The sequence below is a fragment of the Schistocerca cancellata genome, chromosome 7 (assembly GCF_023864275.1).
Source record: "Schistocerca cancellata isolate TAMUIC-IGC-003103 chromosome 7, iqSchCanc2.1, whole genome shotgun sequence".
Lineage (NCBI taxonomy): Eukaryota > Metazoa > Arthropoda > Insecta > Orthoptera > Acrididae > Schistocerca > Schistocerca cancellata.
Window position 1 is genome coordinate 344,240,126 of NC_064632.1, and position 23,510 is coordinate 344,263,635.

Genomic DNA, 23,510 nt, shown 5'->3' on the forward strand with positions numbered 1-23,510 from the left:
GCTGTCGTTTATGTGTCAGTAAACTTTATCACCAAAGGAGAGCATTTACGTATCTTTGCCTTATTTAAGCACCTGAGACGTCGACACTTCTGTCCTTGCAAAATCGACGGATAACGAGGGCATGAACGCATATTTTCTTCCGTCCGCCTCAGCAGAACTGCTTAAACTACGCAGTACGCATGTTCCTAAATCTCGTAACTCTCGCTTCCGATAAATGGTTAGTTGTAGCCACCCGCAGATGGCGTTCGGTTTGTCCTGGCGTAGACCAATCGCAACTGACACTGCCAGTACGTGGTGCGCTCTGTCGACTCTCTGCGTAACTATGGTTCAGTAGCGGCAACTAAAGCACGGAAGGCATTACATTCTACCGACACTTACGCCCCTGGCGTGTTGCAGAGAGGATGGATAACGAGACGTCAACGCTTGTGTTCTTCGTCAACGGCAGAAAGGTAGGCAGCTCTATTGTTGTCATCACAACGTGTAAGTGTGTCGTTCTAACACTATATACACAAAGAAGTGATACCAAGGTCAAAAAATATTAGTACAGATTCTTCTGAACAGTCTGTGCCAGATTCAGATGTGAGCTGCACTACCGTGTTCTGCGTTCGCCTACAACAGACAACAGTTTGCTTCTTGCAGAAACTGAATTTCATTCGGTAGTTACGTAACAGCAGAAGAGCGATCTAATTTAATGACACCTCTGTGATACATCTACACTGTCGTCTATAGCTGCGTTAGCGCTTGCTCTGTTTATTATTATTATTTCGTGACAGCCGTAGTTTCGCGACAATATGACACTATCGTGAATAACTGAAGATATAATCGCGACACACACACACACACGTGCTTACGGTTTTCTCGAATTTGAAATTAAACAGAATATACAGTTCAAGTTTTCTCATATCTTATGTAGTGTGTGATTACTACAAAGTTTGGACTAATAAGGAAACCTGAAAGATTGCTTCATACAGTCATATTATGCGTATATTTCCCGAAATTTCTAGTAGTTTGCTTGATAGTAAGCGTCGAAGCTACAGGAGAATAAACGAGAAATAAAAGCGCAAAGAATAGTACCGCGTTCATGAAGTTATATGGCGTCATGAAGTGAAAGGAAGCAAACTTGTACTCATGTTTGGTGGAACTAAAAAAGATGTGGATTCTCTCTATCCAACTGTGGACAACTTCACTAATTATAAGAGAGCCCCAAATACAGCGCAAGACCACCTGTAGATTGTAGGTTCTCCTTTAGTATCTCGATAACAGAATGCTGCAGAATGTATCGAGTGCCTCTGTCGGTACAACACGATTCAAGCTGGTAGTATATGGCATACTTCCATTTCTTTCAGGTACCAGGCTGGGGCAAAATACCTGCTTCTTTTCACACAATTAAATACACCAACGTGCGAATAACACTTGCTGTGTTGCTTGAAATAAATAGATGTACCCTGAACAGCAGTCTCTTAGAAACTCACAAACTCACGTACAAAATAAATGATTCTTTGGTTCATGCAGAGACCCGTTGATTTGCTGCAGAAGTGGAACTCGGCATTCGTTGAACTGCGTGCATCCAAATAATAAGAATCAATATTTTCTGCGAGCAGCTTCTGCTTGAAACAAACTCAGATGTCTGATTTCCATTTGCACTGAAAACGACTAAATTATTACTTCTGTAGTTTATCCAGAAGGAATTGCGAGAAACATCCGGTATGTTCCAGTAACTGCTCCAGTACTTCCACATAGCCCGTCACAAAATCAAAGTGACATTGTCGGGAATATTCCGTTACTTCCGAATGGTTCCTAAACGTACTCGTTCGATCGGGACAACAATTCTTCACTTTGATTTGTGAGAATAATCTAAAAATGGAGAGCTAATTTATTGATGTGATTTCTGAGTGTTACTAGCTGTATCTGATGGTAATTTATTTCCGAGTGTCCAGCCAGGTTGATGGTTCCACTTTTGTTGTTGTTGTGGTGGTGGTCTTCAGTCTAGAGACTTGTTTGATGCAGCTTTCCATGCTACTCTATCCTGTGCAAGCTTCTTCATTTCCCAGTACCTACTGCAACCTACATCCTTCTGAATCTGCTTAGAGTATTCATCTCTTGGTCTCCCTCTACGATTTTTACCAATACTAAATTGGTGGTCCCTTGATGCCTCACAACATGTCCTACCTACCGATCCCTTCTTCTAGTCAATTCGTGCCACAAATTTCTCTTCTCCCTAATTCTATTCAATACCTCCTCATTAGTTATGTGATCTACCCACCTAATCTTCAGCATTCTTCTGTATAGCACCACTTCTGTAGTTCCACTTTTATGCGCAACATTTCGATGCGATATCCACTCCCATCAAAATATTGTGAAAAAAAAAATGTTACTGCCACCTTTGTTGGGCAAATGGAACTATATCTTTTACTGTATTGACATCTCACTGTGCGACTGCACCTTTCATTTTTTATATTCCTAGCCGTCTACATAATACCTTTATTATCTGCAATATGTGGCAGTCAGACTAGTTACGACCAATGTCATTTAACCAAAGACAGATGACGCATTCTGGTTCGCGAGAAACGGTAACAGATTCCAAACTGTCAGAAATTTACATTTAAAGAGAAATTTCCAAGAATGACAGAGACGTAACACTTAGAAAAATTCAGAAATTTTTAGCGATTAATATATCCTGCGATGAAGTTGATGTTTTTCTTTCGAATGTATTTGCGAGATTTTAGTTGACTTTGAAAGAAAAGAGTTTATGTTTAACGTTTCGTTGATGCAGTCAGTGAGGTGGTTACACAGTCCCATATTTTGTACATGCTTGGCAAATGTCGGACATGCAATGGGCACCAATTATTTACAATACAGCTGCTACTGACAACCAAGAAATCACCTGAACGCTTTTATAACTTTTTTTTTTTCTTTCTTGGTGGTGGGGGGGGGGGGGGCGGGGTTCATACAGCCTGCTAATCGTGCAGATGCCGTGTGTTCTTACTAAGCAAAATGTGAAGACCTGATATTATATACAGGTTGAAGAAAAATTCGCTCTCTCAGACTTCGGAGCGCTATTCCTCGCAAACTGGCAGTAGGAGAATGTCTCTCACAAAATTTCGTCCTGGGCACTTTTCGAGGGTAAATGAACGTTAAAGACTGGCAATCTGGAAAATCTGTAATCACATGTACGATAACTACCTCTGTTAGCACATCATGTAGTGTTGTGCAGTTGGTCCAATGTATAGCGTTTTGGGTTTGCAAGCAGAAGATGGAGGGTTCGATACAGGGCGAAGGCATATTTGTTTTTATTTGCTAAACGTAGACTGCGTGGTACCGTTTCTGGCGACTTAATCGTCATAGAGAGAGTAGAGTGGCTCTTCTACAAAACGTTTGCAGTTACATGCTACTAACACAGTAGCACAATCGTTTTCATTGATCAGCTTTTAAAGAAGTCTTTTGCACGTCGTGCACGCAAATTGTTTCGCACCACTGCATCTACTAGATTTCAAAACTGTTTTCTGTGTGCCCTCCCCCAACGGTCCCATCGAAAATATTTACAGAGAGCATTGTTAGCCCTACTTGTGACGTACGGCCCTAGCGAAACGTAATGTCAAGAACGTGGCAATAATAATGGTTAGTATTAATCGATGGGACTATTGGGGAAGGGTACACACACAACAAGTTCGGAATTTAGTAGATGCAGTGGTGCGAAACAATTCGCGTCTACGACGTACAAACGGTTTCTTTAAAAGCTGACCAATGAATACGATAGTATTTCCACTTCTGTGTTCGTAGTATGTAGCTGCAAATGTATTGCGGAAGACCCACTGCAATCACTGTATGGTGATTAAGATGCCTGATACCGTACCACGCAGACGACTTTTAGCAAATAATAATAATAATAATAAATAAGCCGCAACTCACAATCGAACCATCGACCTCCTGCGTGCTGATCCATAACGCTATCCTTTGCACCAGCTACACTACATTATTGCTGTATCTTGACATCGGTAGTTACTGTACACGTTATTACAGTGTTGCCAGTGTTGCAATCCCTTCCGTCCATTCACTGCCCGAAGTGTGCGCAGGACGAAATTTTATGACAGACATTTTTGTATTGGGAATTGCGCTGCGAAGTCCGAGTTCGCGAATTTTGCTTCACCATATAATGCAACACTTTTTTTCTCGTCCAGTTTCAGCTGAAAAACTGCGGAATTTGTTGTGGTACGTGGTGGAATACTCCCCCTTCTGGTTGTGGCATTATACGTAGCCTTCAAAATGGTGTCTGTAATGGAGTTGCGTTACAAGCAGAGAGCTGTCGTTGAATTTCTTTTGGCGAAAAACCAGATCATTGCAGATATACGTAGGCTCTTGCAAAACGTCTACGGAGACCTGACTGTTAACAAATGCACAGTGTGTCGTTGGACGAGGCTTCTGTTACAATCGTAACAAGGTCCCGCAAACCTGTCCTATCTCCCGCGTGCCGGAGCTGTGACCACTGTAATGCAGGAACGTTGCACGGATCACAATCAGACACCTCGCTGCTCAACTGGACACCTCTGTTGGTAGCGCTGAGACACTCGTCCACCAGTTGGGTTCCTCGCATACTAACAGAAAACCGAAGGAGCAACGAACGGCCATCTGTGCGAATTGCCTAAAGCCGTCGGCACACGGATCGTGCTGTCGAACGTTAACATTGAGCGTGCCAAGTTCAAAGTGCTGCTGAACGCTCAGGAGCGATGCGACTTGTGCATACGGTACGTGGGCTACAACGTGGTAAACGCAATCGCAGCGCACTCCAGCGGCAGTTGAGGGATGTTTCTAGTTCGTAAATCACATTGATTACTCAACGGGCGAGCGTAAAAATCCCATGTTAGCTCTATTAAAACGCTCATTTCCTCCTTCGTCCACGAAAAGGAAAGTACCATGTCCAATGAATAGGGACACAGCCTTATAAAAGTTCCATTACAAACAGTGCGGTACAACTTTGGAATGCTTCTCCGCATAAGATGAACATTATTTCAACATTCCCACATTTTAGTAAAATCACAAGGTCAGTCTTACTTGATAACTGTTCCTACACAGTAGCAGAATCTTTGCAACATGTGAATTACGAAGCGTAAAAGAAAAAGGAGCAAAATATCTTTATACAAGTAGCGCAAGCTGTCCTGTAGATTAAGCCAATCGAATAAAGTCACGTTCAAAAAAAGGAACTTATATTTACATAGCATCAAATATTATAGTATATACTTATATTAAACTAATAATAAAGTGTCAGAACCTAATAAAAACGTGTATCTTAAGAAAAAAAAATGGGGTGTCAGGCAGCGAACCACCGCCGTCAATAAAATTCTTGTTGGGGGGGGGGGGGGTGTCACTACTCATTACGCTAAACCAACTACACATCTAGTGTCTCTAATCACATTATGTTACCCCATGCTGAAAACCTTAATCGTAGCCATCTTACTAATTGACAACGAATATGATGTTTCTCATTATTTTATTGGAACGAATAATGCAGTTAACAACGGGTTTTCCCGTGATTCTTAATTTGCCGGTGCTCAGAAACGGCATATATACATATAGGCTTGAAATGAATGCCAATATGGCGCCTCACAACTCTGTACTGAAGGGAGATGGCGTGCGTGTGACGTAGGTGGCGTTGTGCCATCTCATTGGTCAACTCTCAGACGCACGCTCACAATATCTGACATGCCAGCTATTGCTCTGCACGTTCGGAAAGACCCCCGAACGTGCTATTCCACGGTATGACGTCAGAAACTCGGCACGCTCAACGCTCAACGTTCGGATGCACGGTCCGGCCTTAGAGTTACGAGGCTGATCTTGACAATTTTTGGTCGAACATCGTCACAGGCGATGATACATGGGTTCATCACTTCGAAACGGAAACAAAACGTCAATTCATGGTGTGGCGCCATACCACCCCTCCTCCAAAGAAAAGGTTCAAAGTCGCACCCTCAGCCGATAATGTCATGGCGACTTTCTTGTGATACTCAGAAGGGGTTTTTCTTTTTAAAGGAACCTTCCCCGCGCCCAAAGGGAGAGGTGGGGGCAAAGTGGGCAGGCGTCACAACCCGAAGCTTGGCCACCATGTCCCGTTCCCACCCACCAGGAACCTTCCCCACGGTGCGACGATCAACTGTACCCTCAGCAAGTTAAAGAAACGACTTCAGAGTGTTCGTCGCCACAAAAAATGTGAACGAATTTCTCTTTCTCCGTGACAATGCAAGGCCTCACCCAAGTGTGCACACCTGAGAGGAGCTCACGAAACTTCACTGGACTGTGTTACTCCTCATCCACCCTACATCCCAGATCACCTTCCGATTTCTCTGTTTGGCGCAATGAACGATGTACTCTGCGGGAAGCAGTACGTGGATGACGGAGAAGTTATTGATGCAGCAAGACATTGGTCCCGACGTCGAGCAGTAGAGTGGTACCATGCGATCATATAGGCTCCCCCTGTAAGGTGGCGTATGGCCATCACATTGAACGGAGATTATACTTTAGAATACATTGTGTGAATGAACAGTGACCAATGTTGTTACAAATATTTACTATCAAAAACAGTCTTTTTTTCTTCTTAGTATTGATCTGTAACAATTATTATGTATCGAGTAATCTATGTAAATGAAGTCTCTTATTACACCAGTAAATCGTATCTGTACAGTATGTACTACACATGTCAGTTGACGATTATTGCAGCCTTCTCATTGAAAAGCGCCCTGATAGAGCGTCTATCGTTTCAATAAAGACATGTTACTGCTCAATAGTACATCGTCTGACGTGGCAGTCTTTGCCATTCCACTTTCGCAACAACTTCGTTAGAAAGAAGCCTGCTGCCACATCTTTGGAATGGCGTCCATCCTCACCATCGCAACCACTAGTTTGCCTATCGACTTTACAACTTCAGTGGAAATAAGCCTGCTGCCACATCTTTGGAACGGCGTCCAACTTCACCATGGCAACCAGTGGTTTCAAATGGTTCACTAAATGGCCTTGAGAGGGCAACCCATGTACTGTCAAAACGAAGTTCATTTATCCTACATGTTTAAATATTTTTAACGCTTCTTAATTAACAATAGCTGTTGAACAAGCTAAGTTTTATGTGTGTTTATTTCCTTTCTTGTCAATGTTCTTTCAACTAAGAAATTTTACGTTGTTATTCGACTTATAACCCATTGGTTAGCAATAACATCGTTCTGTCAGAAGTGGGCGGAGCCTCCAGTATATATACACTCCTGGAAATTGAAATAAGAACACCGTGAATTCATTGTCCCAGGAAGGGGAAACTTTATTGACACATTCCTGGGGTCAGATACATCACATGATCACACTGACAGAACCACAGGCACATAGACACAGGCAACAGAGCATGCACAATGTCGGCACTAGTACAGTGTATATCCACCTTTCGCAGCAATGCAGGCTGCTATTCTCCCATGGAGACGATCGTAGAGATGCTGGATGTAGTCCTGTGGAACGGCTTGCCATGCCATTTCCACCTGGCGCCTCAGTTGGACCAGCGTTCGTGCTGGACGTGCAGACCGCGTGAGACGACGCTTCATCCAGTCCCAAACATGCTCAATGGGGGACAGATCCGGAGATCTTGCTGGCCAGGGTAGTTGACTTACACCTTCTAGAGCACGTTGGGTGGCACGGGATACATGCGGACATGCATTGTCCTGTTGGAACAGCAAGTTCCCTTGCCGGTCTAGGAATGGTAGAACGATGGGTTCGATGACGGTTTGGATGTACCGTGCACTATTCAGTGTCCCCTCGACGATCACCAGTGGTGTACGGCCAGTGTAGGAGATCGCTCCCCACACCATGATGCCGGGTGTTGGCCCTGTGTGCCTCGGTCGTATGCAGTCCCGATTGTGGCGCTCACCTGCACGGCGCCAAACACGCATACGACCATCATTGGCACTAAGGCAGAAGCGACTCTCATCGCTGAAGACGACACGTCTCCATTCGTCCCTTCATTCACGCCTGTCGCGACACCACCGGAGGCGGGCTGCACGATGTTGGGGCGTGAGCGGAAGACGGCCTAACGGTGTGCGGGACCGTAGCCCAGCTTCATGGAGACGGTTGCGAATGGTCCTCGCCGATACCCCAGGAGCAACAGTGTCCCTAATTTGCTGGGAAGTGGCGGTGCGGTCCCCTACGGCACTGCGTAGGATCCTACGGTCTTGGCGTGCATCCGTGCGTCGCTGCGGTCCGGTCCCAGGTCGACGGGCACGTGCACCTTCCGCCGACCACTGGCGACAACATCGATGTACTGTGGAGACCTCACGCCCCACGTGTTGAGCAATTCGGCGGTACGTCCACCCGGCCTCCCGCATGCCCACTATACGCCCTCGCTCAAAGTCCGTCAACTGCACATACGGTTCACGTCCACGCTGTCGCGGCATGCTACCAGTGTTAAAGACTGCGATGGAGCTCCGTATGCCACGGCAAACTGGCTGACACTGACGGCGGCGGTGCACAAATGCTGCGCAGCTAGCGCCATTCGACGGCCAACACCGCGGTTCCTGGTGTGTCCGCTGTGCCGTGCGTGTGATCATTGCTTGTACAGCCCTCTCGCAGTGTCCGGAGCAAGTATGGTGGGTCTGACACACCGGTGTCAATGTGTTCTTTTTTCCATTTCCAGGAGTGTAGTAAGCCGGCGGCGGTGGCCAAGCGGTTCTAGGCGCTTCAGTCCGGGACCGCGCGACTGCTACGGTCGCAGGTTCGAATCCTGCCTCGGGCATGGATGTGTGTGATGTCCTTAGATTAGTTAGGTTTAAGTAGTGCTAAGTTCTAGGGGACTGATGACCTCAGAAGTTAAGTCCCATAGTGCTCAGAGCCATATATAGTAAGACGTGCACTGGTTTCTCCAGTACTGATTTACCACCAGAAGGTGGTTCTTACTCATTGGTAATTCATCGTTTTATAGCTTTGTAGCCCTCTAATTAAAGCTTTGTATATGACTTGTAGGTCTGAAGATGATCACAGTAGCGGTCGAAACCGGTCACTGGAATAAATAAATTGTGATCAAGACTGTTTTTGATAGTAAATAGGAGATTATACTGAAAAATAGTGTTTTGTAGCCCATAGTATGGTGGAATCCTGAATAAAACCAATCTACTTTCATAAAAAAATGTATTGCATTATTTATTGGAAATAGGTTCATTCTGTTTTTTTTCTTTTTCTTTTTTTTTTTTAAGACAAATTCTAAAGTTTTTTCTTATCGGATGCACACAATCACAAAGCTATTAGAAGACAATTACTTTTTCCACCTGGGCTGTATTACCGTCATAGTCATTTATTTCACACTTTCGGTTGATTTCAGCGATATGTGAAGAGCTCACTCCTCCAGCGTGTGTGTATAGTATGGACGTCTGTCACTCAAATATATAACTGCTTGTGTAACAGACTCGAACTAGAACAATGTTCCATACCCGTCAACGATATGAATGTATATACTCTAGAGTCTCGCTTATCCGGCTTTCTTGAGCAGATGGGTGCCAGATTAGCGTAAGTGCCGTATTATTGAGAGTGCCTAAAATTTAAACTCGTAGGAACTATACTTTATTAAATTCAAAGATACTTTCTCCTTATAGAAAAGTTAGTCCTTGAGTGGGTAGTATCATTCACTTGAAATATGTCCCAGATTTTTAGCTGTTGCAATGATATACGGGACGGTGGCATGCTTTATCACGCAACTGTTTTACAAAGATGACATTGGTACTGCTTGTGCATGGTTGTCGCATAATGTACCCCAGGAAGGATTCCGCAGCTTCCGCACCAGCAGTGGGTACGACAAGCTACTATAAATGAACTTAGGTAGCCAGACAATGAACATTATTAAGTCAGTGAACAAATGTAACAGTAGTTTCTACGTGTGAAACTTAGTTCAGGCTTAGTCTGTCACTGTACACTGCATTTCTCCTCCTATGCCCTCATGTTCATCGCTTCCATGATTAATTTCCTCCGCGCTTTTGGCTATTTATTCCTCTGTTACAGTTTCATCTATCTCACCGTTTTCCTCATTCAGCCACTCAGCAACATCTTCTTCATCAATTTCTCCTCTCCCCGGAAGCTTGTGGAACATGTCAATGTTCAGAGTGTCAGCTACTGATGAGTTCGAATTCACTGGCTCATCGCTGACTCTCAGTACTGCCTTAAACTCTGCATCGACGGATGGTTCACTTTTCTCCAGTTGTTCGTTATGGTAGCATTCTCTAGCTTATCCCTTGCTTCCGCTGTTTGAAAAACAACATCATGTGAGTTAATTGCCCTCCACACCCCAACACAGGCTCGGTAGACTCGTTTTCACATTCGTTCAGCAAGGAGACAAGAATTGCATGTCGCTAATGACGTTTAATCGATCTCAAAATTCCTTCGTCCATGAACTGGATCTTGACTGTCACACTGGAAACAGAAAGAGCACTTGTATACCATCGGACTTTAGAGAAACTTCTGAAGGATGACTAGGAGCGTTCTCGGTTACAAAGATAGCTTTCAACGGCTTTTTCTTCTCACACTTTGTACAAATGTTGTGTGGAACCACCGAAAGAAAACGTCTCTGTCCATTCATGGTTTCTTCTGAGCACAATATTCCACTGACAGTGTATTTCTGCCGCTGTGTTGAAAGAAATGTGAATGTTTTTTGTGTTGAAAGAAATGTGGATGTTGTTGGGATTTCCCAATCACCACAAATTTTAGTTTATGACTCCCACTTATAACACACCATTAACGTTACGCGCTTCTTTTGTTGTTTGTATCCTCGAGCTCCCTTCTCGTTCTTCGCAGCTAATGTTTTTGCAGGAAGCATCTCGTAAGAGAGGCCAGCTTCTTCAGCATTGTTCAATGCATCAGCGGTTAAATCTTGTTCCTCATTTATCTTCTGTATCATATCTACAAACTCTTCTGCGTCTTTTTCTATAGCTGAGCGATTATCCCTTGTTACTGTCAGCTGCTGCATACCATTTCGTTTTTCTTTTTCAGATTATATCAAACCCTCACTTGCTGCAAACAGGTCACTGCCGCCAAGCTGTTTGTTGAAGGCAACTAGTTTTTCCGTTATTATAGAGCCACTGACTATAGAATTCCTTTACTGCGTTATTGTATGAACCTAATATAAACATCTAAGTCTAGTTCTTCATTCTCACTCTTTCGCATAACCTCCCATTTTCCTAACTGACTTTTCATTTGGGTCGCATACTGTCGAATAACGTCTTTCTTTTTGGTGTCATAAACAGATGCTCGACGAACATTTGTACTCAGTAGTAATGGATTTCTACGAAAACCCTCGATTCAACTTATCTGAAATTTCGAGTTTCTGCTTGAGCTCTACCATAATGTGTTTCCTTTTAGAAGCTATGATACTGAACTGTAAAGCAAGCTACAATTTCGAATACAGGGTGGGGGCAAATAAAGGCGCCCTGGACGCGAGTGGATACAATTGGACGTGAATGTATGGATATAAGCTCACCCTACGACGCGAACACCACATGTACGCCCACCACGTGATTCACACCAGTTCAGAGCGCAGTGCGGGCTGTGTCAGTGTGAGTGGAGCAGTGCAAGGGGATGATGGTACTCACAGATGTCAGTTGTGGAAAGTAACGTGACAACAAAGTCATGAAACGGTGTTGTCAGTTGTTTCCTAAGAAGTTTAATAGTGTGAGCCAGACAAGAAAAAAAAAAAAAAGAAAAAGGCATTCCGAAACGCACCTGCACACCAAAAAATGTGGCTGCAGTTTACCAAAAAATGCTTCAGAGTCCTACCAAATCAATCTGACGCCTGTCACAAGAGACCGGCAAATCAGGTCGATCATGCTGACGAAAACTCCACCTGAGCCTGCATATGCATCACTACCAAGTGTCTGTTGTTCATGCACTAAAGCCAGCAAATGCTCCCCAGGGCCTCAAGTTTTGTGACTGAGATAATAATGAATGGCGTGGACGTAGATCTGTTTTTTATGTCCGACGAAGCCTAGTTTCACCTCAGTGGTTATGTCAACTCACAGAATCACAGGTTCTTCGCAGCGAAGAATCCACATAACTTCCACGAAACACCATTGCATGATCAGGAGGTTGGACTTTGGTGTGCAGTGCCTTCACACCGCGTTACTGGTCCTATCTGCTTTCATTATATGCTGACTTCGGCTCGTCACATTGCCAACATTTTGAAACCGTTTGTGGCAGCATTAACGGAGTACGAAAAGACCTACAGTGACTTCCAATAGGATGGAGCAATTGCCCAGACAGACAGCCGAACCTTGGAGCGCATTTACACAATCGTCGCGCCTGCCTAAGCGCTAGCAGAGGTCAGTCTGGTCGCGGACGTAACTGGCCACCCAGGTCACCTGATCTGACAGAGTGTGAGTACAGGGCTATTACAAATGATTGAAGCGATTTCATAAATTCACTGTAGCTCCATTCATTGACATATGGTCACGACACACTACAGATATATAGAAAAACTCATAAAGTTTTGTTCGGCTGAAGCCGTACTTCAGGTTTCTGCCGCCAGAGCGCTCGAGAGCGCAGTGAGACAAAATGGCGACAGGAGCCGAGAAAGCGTATGTCGTGCTTGAGATGCACTCACATCAGTCAGTCCTAACAGTGCAACGACACTTCCGGACGAAGTTCAACAAAGATCCAGCAACTGCTAACACCATTCGGCGATGGTATGCGCAGTTTAAAGCTTCTAGATGCCTCTGTAAGGGGAAATCAACGGGTCGGCCTGCAGTGAGCGAGGAAACAGTTGAACGCGTGCGGGCAAGTTTCATGCGTGTATCTGAACATGGAAAATTGGCTCATGCCACAACTGGAGACCGACAGCGCCGACTTCATCTTTCAACAGGATGGTGCTCCACCGCACTTCCATCATGATGTTCGGCATTTCTTAAACAGGAGATTGGAAAACCGATGGATCGGTCGTGGTGGAGATCATGATCAGCAATTTATGTCGTGGCCTCCACGCTCTCCCGACTTAACCCCATGCGATTTCTTTCTGTGGGGTTATGTGAAAGATTCAGTGTTTAAACCTCCTCTACCAAGAAACGTGCCAGAACTGCGAGCTCGCATCAACGATGCTTTCGAACTCATTGATGGGGACATGCTGCGCCGAGTGTGGGAGGAACTTGATTATCGGCTTGATGTCTGCCGAATCACTAAAGGGGCACATATCGAACATTTGTGAATACCTAAAAAAACTTTTTGAGTTTTTGTATGTGTGTGCAAAGCATTGTGAAAATATCTCAAATAATAAAGTTATTGTAGAGCTGTGAAATCGCTTCAATCATTTGTAATAACCCTGTACTTTGTGTGGGGAGCCCTCAAGCCTAAGGTGCGTAGCTACAGCCCTCATAGTCTTCAAGAACTGCAGCAGAATATTTCGGATGAGACTGCAACAATTCCAGCGGTCCAGATTCGACCCCCTTCACAAGTTTGCTGACCAGGGCCAAAAATCTCTGTTTTCCGGACCACTTTTATTTGCCCCACCCTGCGTGTATAGCATGATTTAACATTGTAATTAATTAATAATATTGCTGCGGAACATAATTCATTGTCGTGCGCGTCATTTCTGCTTGAACGACAAGAGGCTGGATGTGGGCCAGATTACTGAGAGGACAGGCTACTCACGGCCGTATTAGCGAGGGTTTAATGCACAAAAAACTCACATTGAACATAACGTTGACGCGTATGGAAAATTGGTCACCTTCGGGTGTGTATACGAGTATTTAAATAACAATCATATACTGTATACTACTCATACAGGGTGACTGTGTGAAACTGCAAGCATGTGAGGAAGCACTTGGAAATGGTTCATTGCCGTAGTGAGATGATCGTGTGAAATATATGTCTGTGGCCGTAATAGTGCCAAGATGGAGAGTGGAATTGTATTTCAGCGAATTCTTATCGTTAGTGTTCTAGCAAACGTCCGGCAGAACCGAATCCTATCACTTGTTCTGCAGACACCTCTGCTTGTAGAGCATCGAGATCCAAAACTACCGATTATACCGGACACATTATCTGGGGTACCTGGTTCGAATGTCACAACAGTTATTAGTCAAATGTTTGAGCGGAGCGAAAACAAGGCTTCCTATAAATTACAGAACGCGTCTTTGTACGAATTTTCATTGCAAGACGAAGAGTGGGAAGTGTCCGAAAGGTGTGTCAAATTGGACCAGCGAGAGATCTAATTTTTTATTCCTTGAAAGTAATCCGGGCGGGCAATAGAAACTTAATTAGTGATTTGTGGTAAAATTGAAAATGTAAATAAAGTGTCAAAAGTGCATCACTTCAAGGGCTAGTCATACTGAGATAAAAATTTGTATTCATAAACGTCAAAATGGTTTCCTTCTAATCAAAAACGAAATTCAGGATATTTCGAGAACAGAGGACGCTAGGAAAGTAAATGAGGTGACAGTAAGATCATGTTTTCTGAACAAAACATGAAAATAAATTAAAAATTGACGGTAAAGTGTTTTGTAAAATGATGTACCTGAAAGTAAGAAATAAAACAGATTAGAGAAACATTTGACCCACCTTTGAATGATGCTCGAAGTCGAGTACTGCAAATGAGGTACGTTTTAATTGTAGACAAATCATTTCACAAAACTAGTAACTTTAGGGTATGAAGTCCCATCGACGACTACGTATTCTAAGGAGGAGCACAAGCTCGATTACCGGGATGATGAGAAAGAAATTCGCCCGAGTCCGTGTTCACCGTAACCAATTTTGGGATACCATGGGAAATCTAAGTCTATGTTGTCGGAATGAGGTATGAACCCTGCTCCTTCCTAAAGTGGTAGCCACAGCCCCAATTCTCCTGGTACACGATTGCTTATCCGACTTCGACCAGTTTGGTGCATTTGATTTCTGCGTTGTCTGAGAAAGACACAGATAACTGAAGAAGATATCGATCTTGATTGCTGCCTTCGCAAAAATACTTTTTCTTCCTGTCGCAACTCACAAACAACATTACACTGCATATTTTCAGCTGCCTCCTTATCTGGCTGAGTTCATTTACTCCACAGCGTTAACAGATAAAGCAGCCAAGTTGTTATTAATTCGATTCCTGCAAAGTAGGTGAAACTATTGCTCAAGCTGACAGCCTACTGTTTACGAGGGTGGTCTAATAAGTCTGATAAATTTCCAGGAAAGAATGGAACTTTTATGTTGCGCCTTCATGGTTGGTAAGCTTCGTTATTCCAATGATCGTGGAAAGAATTCCAAAATGTACAGCGCACAGTTCATTGTTGACAACCGTCTTAATTGGTCATAGTGTCGATTGCTATTTAAAATGGAGAAAACCGTGTGCAGTGCTGTTTTTAAACATTTTCATTTGATGTGTTGGACTGCCGAACAAATCAAAACAGAATTGGACGAAGTTAACGCCTGCTCTGCACCATCATTGAAGACCGTTCACTTTTGGATTAATGAATTTAAACGTGATGGGAAAAGCACCGAAAACGAAGCGCGCTCCGGTCGTGTAGTGAAGGTCCCCATGAACAAAACCACTGACAAAGTTCATGATATGGTAATGACAGACTGCCGAATAAAAACTGCTAAGATTGTAGGCCTCTCAGCTGAGCGAATGCATAATATCCTGCACGGGGAATTGGCTGTGAAGAAGTCGTATGCGAAGTGGGTGCCGCGATTGCTCACAGTCGACCAAAAGCGCATCCAGCATAACACTTCAGACAATGTCTAAGTTAAATCGCAAACCGAAAATTTTTTTACGCCGATTTGTGACTGTTGATGATCCATGATCCATCATTGCACACCAGAGTCAAAACAATGGGCAAAGGCTGCTGAAAGTGCACCGAAGAAGGCAAAGATAATTTTTTCAGCTGGTAGGGTGATGGCCACTGATTTTTGAGATTCCTAAGGAATAATCATCATAGATTACTTGGAAAAAGGCAGAACCATATATGGACCCTATTATGCTTCGTTGTTGGATCGTCTGGAACCTGCGTTGGCTGGAAAAAGACCAAGGGTGGCACGCAAAAAAGTTCTTTCACTAGGATAATGGATCATCTCACACATCAGCGATAACGTTGGTGAAAGTGCATGAATTGGACATTCAATTGTTCACCATACTTAGCCTCAAGCTTCTTCCTGTTCCCTGGCTTGAAACTTTGGCTTTCTGGGAAGAAATGTTGATCAAGTGAGGAAGTGATAGTGGCAGTCAACGACTGTTCCGTAGAGTTTGACAGAATCTGTTTTTTCCGATGGGATGAAAAACCAGGAGGATCCTTGGGGCAAGTGTACATCGCTGAAAGGAGACTGTCGAGAAATGAGGTGAACTGTTTACAAAACATACATTTTCTCGCTTTTTTACTAGACCTGTCAAGTCATCCTCGTATGTACTAGCAATACATTCTGTTTTGCAAACGACGCAACTTCGATCGACTTCAGTAACACTTTATAGCTTACGAGCTGCTGTAGTATTGTGACCGTGCGCTTAACTATGAATAAGGAGAAAGGTATTAGTGATTATGAACAAGTATTGCTCGATGACTATTACTAAAGAACTATAGCTTACACAGAAACAGAACGTTTCCATTTATACTGACAAATACTGTCGTTTTAATACCTGTTTACCTATGCGAGTCTGCTTTGAGTATGAATGTTAGATGTGACACGACTACTGTTAAAGTAGTTCTTTTAGGGTAACTGGTGCAAATTTTGCTAGCGCCATCCTTATCTGTAGATGCTTTAACACTGAAAAAATGTATGTCATGGCATGGCCTTTAACATAGTGACTGAATGGCATATACAAAAACCTACGCTGCTTGTGAAAATCGCAGTCTTTCGAGCATACGATATTTTGTCGCACATATACACTACTGGCCATTAAAATTGCTACACCACGACGATGAAGTGCTACAGACGTGAAATTTAACCGACAGGAAGAAGATGCTGTGATATGCAAATGATTAGCTTTTCAGAGCATTCACACAAGGTGGCGACAACTACAACGTGCTGACATGAGGAAAGTTTCCAACCGAGTTGCCATACACAAATAGCACTTGACCGGTGTTGCCCGGTGAAACGTTGTTGTGATGCCTCGTTTAAGCAGGAGAAATGCGTACCATCGCGTTTCCTACTTTGATAAAGGTCGGATTGTAGCCTATCGCGATTATGGTTTATTGTATCGCGTCATTGGTGCTCGCGTTGGCCGAGATCCAAAGACTGTTAGCAGAATATGGAATCGGTGGGTTCAGGAGGGTAATACGAAACGCCGTGCTGGGTCCCAAAGGCCTCGTATCACTAGCAGTCGAGATGACAGGCATCTTATCCGCATGGCTGTAACGGATCGTGCAGCCACGTCTCGATCCCTGAGTGAGCAGATGGGGACGTTTGCAAGACAACAACCATCTGCACGAACGTTTGCAGCAGCATGGACTATCAGCTCGGAGACCATGGCTACGGTTACCCTTGACGCTGTATCACAGACAGGAGCGCCTGCAATGGTGTACTCAGCGACAACGTGGGTGCACGAATAGGAAAACATCATTTTTCAGATGAATCCAGGTTCTGTTTACAGCATCATGATGGTCTCATCCGTGTTTGGCGACATCGCGGTGAACGCACATTGGAAGCGTGTATTCGTCATCGCCATGCTGGCATATCACCCGGCGTGATGGTATGGGATGCCAGTGATTACACGTCTCGGTCACCTCTTGTTCGCTTTGACGGCGCTTTGAAAAGTTGGCGTTACATTTCAGATGTGTTACGGCCCGTGGCTCTTCCCTTCATTTGATCCCTGCGAAACCCTACATTTCAGCAGGATAATGCACGACCGCATGTTGCAGGTCCTGTATGGGCCTTTCTGGATACAGAAAATGTTCGACTGCTGCCCTGGCCAGCACATTCTCCAGATCTCTCACCAATTGAGAACGTCTGGTCAAGGGTGGCCGAGCAACTGGCTCGTCACAATACGCCAGCCACTACTCTTGATGAACTGTGGTATCGTGTTGAAGCTGAATGGGCAGCTGTACCTGTACACGCCATCCAAGCTCTGTTTGACTCAATGTCCAGGCGTACCAAGGCCGTTATTACTGCCAGAGGTGGTTGTTCTGCGTACTGATTTCTCAGGATCTATGCATCCAAACTGCGTGAAAATGTAATCACATGTCAGTTGTAGTAAAATATATTTGTCCAATGAATACCCGTTTAGCATCTGCATTTCTTCGTAGTGTAGCAATTTTAATGGCCAGTAGTGTATGATAGACGCTAAGAATGTTTGCCCGATGGAGAACTTGATACGTTAGTTTGGACGACGAGGGTTCATCAGGAAGAAGGGTAACTTACGAATTATCCTAAGGTACAGTGGTACGATCGCTCATTTTCATAGAGGAGATAAAGGACCTATCGCAACTTTTTGGAAAGAGATATTTTTTTACCAAAACGCAAGTGTCTATCGGAAAGTTTAATCATTCAGTGACTAAGGGCAAAGGACTGCTAGTTATAATAAATAGCAGCTTAACTTAAATGCCGATAAATAGAAGTGGCAATGCGCAATAAGTGTGTAACACTTATTGCCTCTTTAGGGTGCAACGATCAACAACAGTATTTGTTTGGTATTCCAGATTCCCAAGAGGTTAGATGAACGATATCGATTTATTGGAAAAACAAGTACATTTGCAAAGGAGAGAAGACTCTTGTAGGAGATTCATCTACATCTACTCAGCAAGCCACCGTACGGTGCGTGGTGGAGAGTACCCGTAGCATTACTAATCATTTCCTTTCTTGTTCCACTCGCAAAGGAGACAAGCATTTGTGCCTGCGCCATCTCTGTACTCTGACGTCAGATCTACCTCAGCTCACCGCCTATCCTGCTCAGAGAACGGACAGTCCTCCGATCCCTGTGCTCTGACAAGGTGTGGACGTCCAACTTCTTGACGCCTATCGTGGTTTCAACATTCAACCGCTTTCCGTCGATGCTCACGACTGGAGCGCGCCAACAGCTTCAGTGTCTCCGAGATGCTCGCTCCCAGGCACTGACGACAACAATACGGCTTTTGCCAAAGTCGCTGAGGTTGGCGGATTTCCGCATTTGCGCCACTTAATATCGCTAGAATGATTCCCCCTTCGTCTCTTGCCACGTCACGTGCCCTTGGCGCCACCAGGCGGCCTACAACCTCGCAGTAGGCAGTGGTCATAGTGTTTTGGCTCATCAGCGTATATGTGGTGAAGTGTTGGCAGAAGTGCCAACACCTTGTAGTTAGAGGAGGCCGAAATGCACGCTAAGCTCACCCTGGCTGGCGGGAGGTCTGAAACAGGATACGTAATGAATGCTATAAAGAAAAGTACGTAGCTTCTGGAATACTTAACTTTAATCCACATTTGTAGAACATCGCTCTTGATGATACATTAATAGAATCTCAATATCTATACTGGTAATGGCGCCTTGCTAGGTCGTAGCAAATGTAGCTGAAGGCTATGCTAACTATCGTCTCGGCAAATGTGAGCGTAATTCTCAGTGAACCATGGCTAGCAACGTCGGCTGTACAACTGGGGCGAGTGCTAGTACGTCTCTCTCTAGACCTGCCGTGTGGTGGCGCTCGGTCTGCAATTACTGACAGTGGCGACACGCGGGTCCGTCGTATACTAGCGGACCGCGGCCGATTTAAAAGCTACCACCTAGCAAGTGTGGTGTCTGGCGGTGACACCACATGTGGCATAGCGGATAACGTCCAAAGCCCCATGAAGCTGTTCGCGGAAGATGCTGTTGTTCGTAGAGAAGTCGCAAGCTCTATTAAATTGTAGCGAGACGCAAGAAAGTCTGCAGAGGATCAGAGCTTGGTGGATGATCTGGCAGCTGACCCTCACTGTAAGTAAACGCAACGTTTTTGCGCATATATAGGCAGAAAAAGCCGTTATTGTTTGATTGCACGATTTCCGAACAATCACTGGAAACAGACGCAACCATTAAATACGAGGGTTGTCCAGAAAGTTAAGTTCCGATCGGTCGCGAAATGGACACCACAGTGAGAACCGGATGAAGCTTTGCACAGAGTGTTGGGTAGTGTCTCTAGTATGAGCGTTGATCGCATCAAGACACTCTTTTCAGTTGTGAGCGCACGGTGAGCGAGTAAAGGTGCCTAGAACAACGATGTCTCCCGCCAAGTAGGAGTGCCTGCTGAGAGGCTTCGCCTTAACGAATGCAGCCTACCTTACACAAATGCCACGCACTTCCTTCTTCATGGCAATTCTAAGCCGCACTCTGCAGGGGTAGTGAAGACGCTCCTGCAGCCTTTTCGATGGGATGTGTTCGATCACCCACAACACAGCCCCAATTGGCTCGTCCTGAGTATCATGTCTGTTCACATGAAACGCTGGATACGAAGACAACACTTGGGCGCAGGCTACGCGCTGTAGAGCAGAGTAGAGAATTATCGGAAAGCACAGGCAGCTGCCTTCTATGACGATGGTGTTGGAAATGTGGTATAACGCTCCGACAAATGTCTAAGTCGGAGCGGGGACTATGTAGAGAAGCATTGGAAAGTGTAGCTAACTCTTACAAATAAAGTGTTTCTGATTTTCACTGTGGTTTCCATTTAACGACCGATCGGAACTTACTTTCTGGACAACCATCGTATCTGCGGGCATACATACGGCGCTACTGAAACTGGGACGATCACGTAAAAACAATCATAATCAAGGCACAAGCCACTCTGAGATACGTTGAAAGAATCCGCATAAATGTAATTCACTCACTCCTCTTGCGTCCGATGCTTGAGCGTTGCTCGGCAGACTGGGACCTTTAGCAGAGAGGATTGATAGCGGTGCTACAAGAGCGGCGTTGTGTATGAAGATATAGTTTACTGTTAAAATAACGAGAATGTTCGTTCATGTAAAAGTCGTCGAATATATTGCTTTTTCCTACGTACATCTTGCGTAAAGTCAATGAAGGTATAATTAGAGACATTCCCGCCATACGGAAGCTTACTTACAATCGTTCTCTCGTGCACCTTTCAAGACTGAAACAAGAAAAGGGGAAAATTGGCAGTTGTGTACAAAGTACCCTCCGCCACCCGCTATAAGGTGGCTAGCAGAGTATAGACGGAGATGTGAAGGAACTGCAGCTGCATAGATTCAACCCCTACTCCTGATGTAGTGAAACATGAAGCCAAAGAACAGAAATGGTGTATGTACCAAAACCCCAGTCCGCTATAGCTGCAGCTGACGATGGACTTCGATGACGTAACAGCATTAGCTAATGGGAAGACGGTAACCCGCTGAAAACCAGTTTGTTTCACTTCAGTATCATGGCAGTATCTACATCTTCATCTGTTTTATTTTCTTGTATGAACTAAATTATTCTGCTGTCTTGTCCGTTTTTGCTAATATTCTGAAATTTTCGCTCCTGGCGCAGTTCACGTTTCCAGTGCCTAAATACACTAATAGCCTGATGTACTCTGCCGAACAAGACTACCAGCGTTCGATGAGAACGCGTGGAAACGCTTTCATGTGGTGACGAAACGTGCCCGGAATTGCAGTGAGAAACCTTATCCCCGGACAAATGATTTCCATTTGTCATTTGAACCGCGCGCTTGTTAGGGGAGAAATACGTTTCAGAAAACGAAATGGTGCTACATTTGCACGTGAAGAAGGCTTACCTTTAGTCATTGTTGTCCACATTACTTAAATGAGTACAAATGTAATCACTATAGAGTTCCTATCGGTTTTCTAATAAGCTGACGTGGGAATGGCGAAGAAATTATATTACACGATTGCTCCTAGCTGTTAAATATGTTTCTATGCAATACGTTCCCCTCACACGCATGGCACGATAGAATTGAATTGCACAACAACGAGAAATAAATAATAGTGTGAATTTGCAACATTATATGTTTTAATCTACAACGTATAAACATTTATAATGTTTTTGCCTTAAGAAACACGAGAAGATACATTAATCGACAACTTTATCTTTGGCGATCGTTAATTTAGCCTGCAGGGAGAGAGAAGTAGCTACAAGTTAATTTTGAGAGTTTCTCATATAATACTGAAGATCTTCGAAATCTGTATTAAGCAGGATCTAGTTTCCTGTGTCAGTCGTTAAATAAAATAAACGGTATTAGACAACAGCACAGGAAGTATCGTTTGTTAAGATTCCTGGGATCTTTGTTGGATTCACTGAATGAGCATGTGGTCGTTTCTCTTCCTTTATATACTTCTTCCTTCAAGTACTCCTTGTTTCATTGGCGTTCACCTCTTCAACCTTGTTTACAGGTGTCCTATCGAATTTATATCAGATGAGTGTAAGTGGTAATTTATGTTGTTTTATATCAACCATTAATTGTCAATTTCAGCCTTTTTCGGGTCAATGTCATACTGGGTCATGTAAATTGTTGGCATGCGCAAGTTTACACGACACTGATGTAGCAGATTTGTTTAATCATAAAATCATCAATAAAGTAAATATTCCAGGTGTGACGTCACACACCTATCCAGTTCATTGCCGACCGCCTTAATGACCCACTGTGACAAGGTCTAGCACACTTCATTGTTTTTATTAGCCATTCTCCATACCAGCCTTCCCGAAACCTTCGTTTGGTTTCATCAGATTATTTTGTGTTGTCGGAAAATGCTGCCTTGTTGCTGCAGTATTTGCGCACTATTTCTCTTCGTCACATAGCGTCTTTTATGGGTAATTAGTCCCTCGTATGTCGGTACAGCACTTTGTGAATACCAGAGGGATAGCTGATGTTTCGCAGACCAAAGTCAGGTAAAGAGCGTTCACCTTAGGGTTTCCCTCAGCATCTAGAAAAAATGAACATCTTTTTCTCTCGTGTGACTCCTGGCGTTCCTCTTTCAATTCGTCATGGGTTCTCCATCATTTAGACATGACATTTAATTGTGCTGAGCTGTATAATGCGTCTTGCTCATAGAGCCCCCAATTTTCCTTAAAAATAAATGCTGATGTGGCAAACTGATAATTCTTTAGATGACGCTATTGAGGTTTTTTTTTACTTCTCGCCACCTTTGCCCATTATCATCGTTCTAAAGCAGCAGATGTATAATTTGATTATTGAGGAAACAGGCTTTTCCGAAGTACTTACACAATGAAGAGCCAAAGAAATTGGTAAACCTGCATAATAATATGTAGGGCCCCGCGAGTACGCAGAAGTGCCGCAACACGACGTTGAATGGACTTGACTAAAGTTTGAGATAGAGCTGGAGGGAACTGACGCCATGAATCCTGCAGGGCTGTCTATAAATCCGTAAGAGTATGAGGGGGTGGAGATTTCTGAACAGCACGTTGCAAGGTATCCCAGATATGCTCAATAATGTTCATGTCTGAGAAGTTTGTTGGGCAGCGGAAGTGTTTAAACTCAGAAGTGTGTTCCTGGAGCCACTCTGTAGCAATTCTTGTCGTGTGTGGTGTCGCATTGTCCTGCTGGAATTGCCCAAGTCCGTTGCAATGGACATGAATGTATGCAAGTGATAAGACAGAATGCTTAAGTTCGTGTCACCTGTCAGAAGACGTATCA

At 44.1% G+C, this 23,510-nt stretch overlaps 1 protein-coding gene across 1 annotated transcript in view; it reads left to right on the forward strand.

The window, feature by feature from the left end:
* Positions 1 to 320: 320 nt before the first annotated feature.
* The window catches only part of LOC126091918 (xanthine dehydrogenase), a 252,930-nt gene continuing 229,740 nt past the window's right edge, over positions 321 to 23,510 (forward strand). The window contains exon 1 of the mRNA XM_049907235.1: positions 321 to 449. Within this exon, the coding sequence (XP_049763192.1) occupies positions 402 to 449 (48 nt within the window). The 5' untranslated portion in view covers positions 321 to 401. The remainder of the gene's footprint in view (positions 450 to 23,510) is intronic.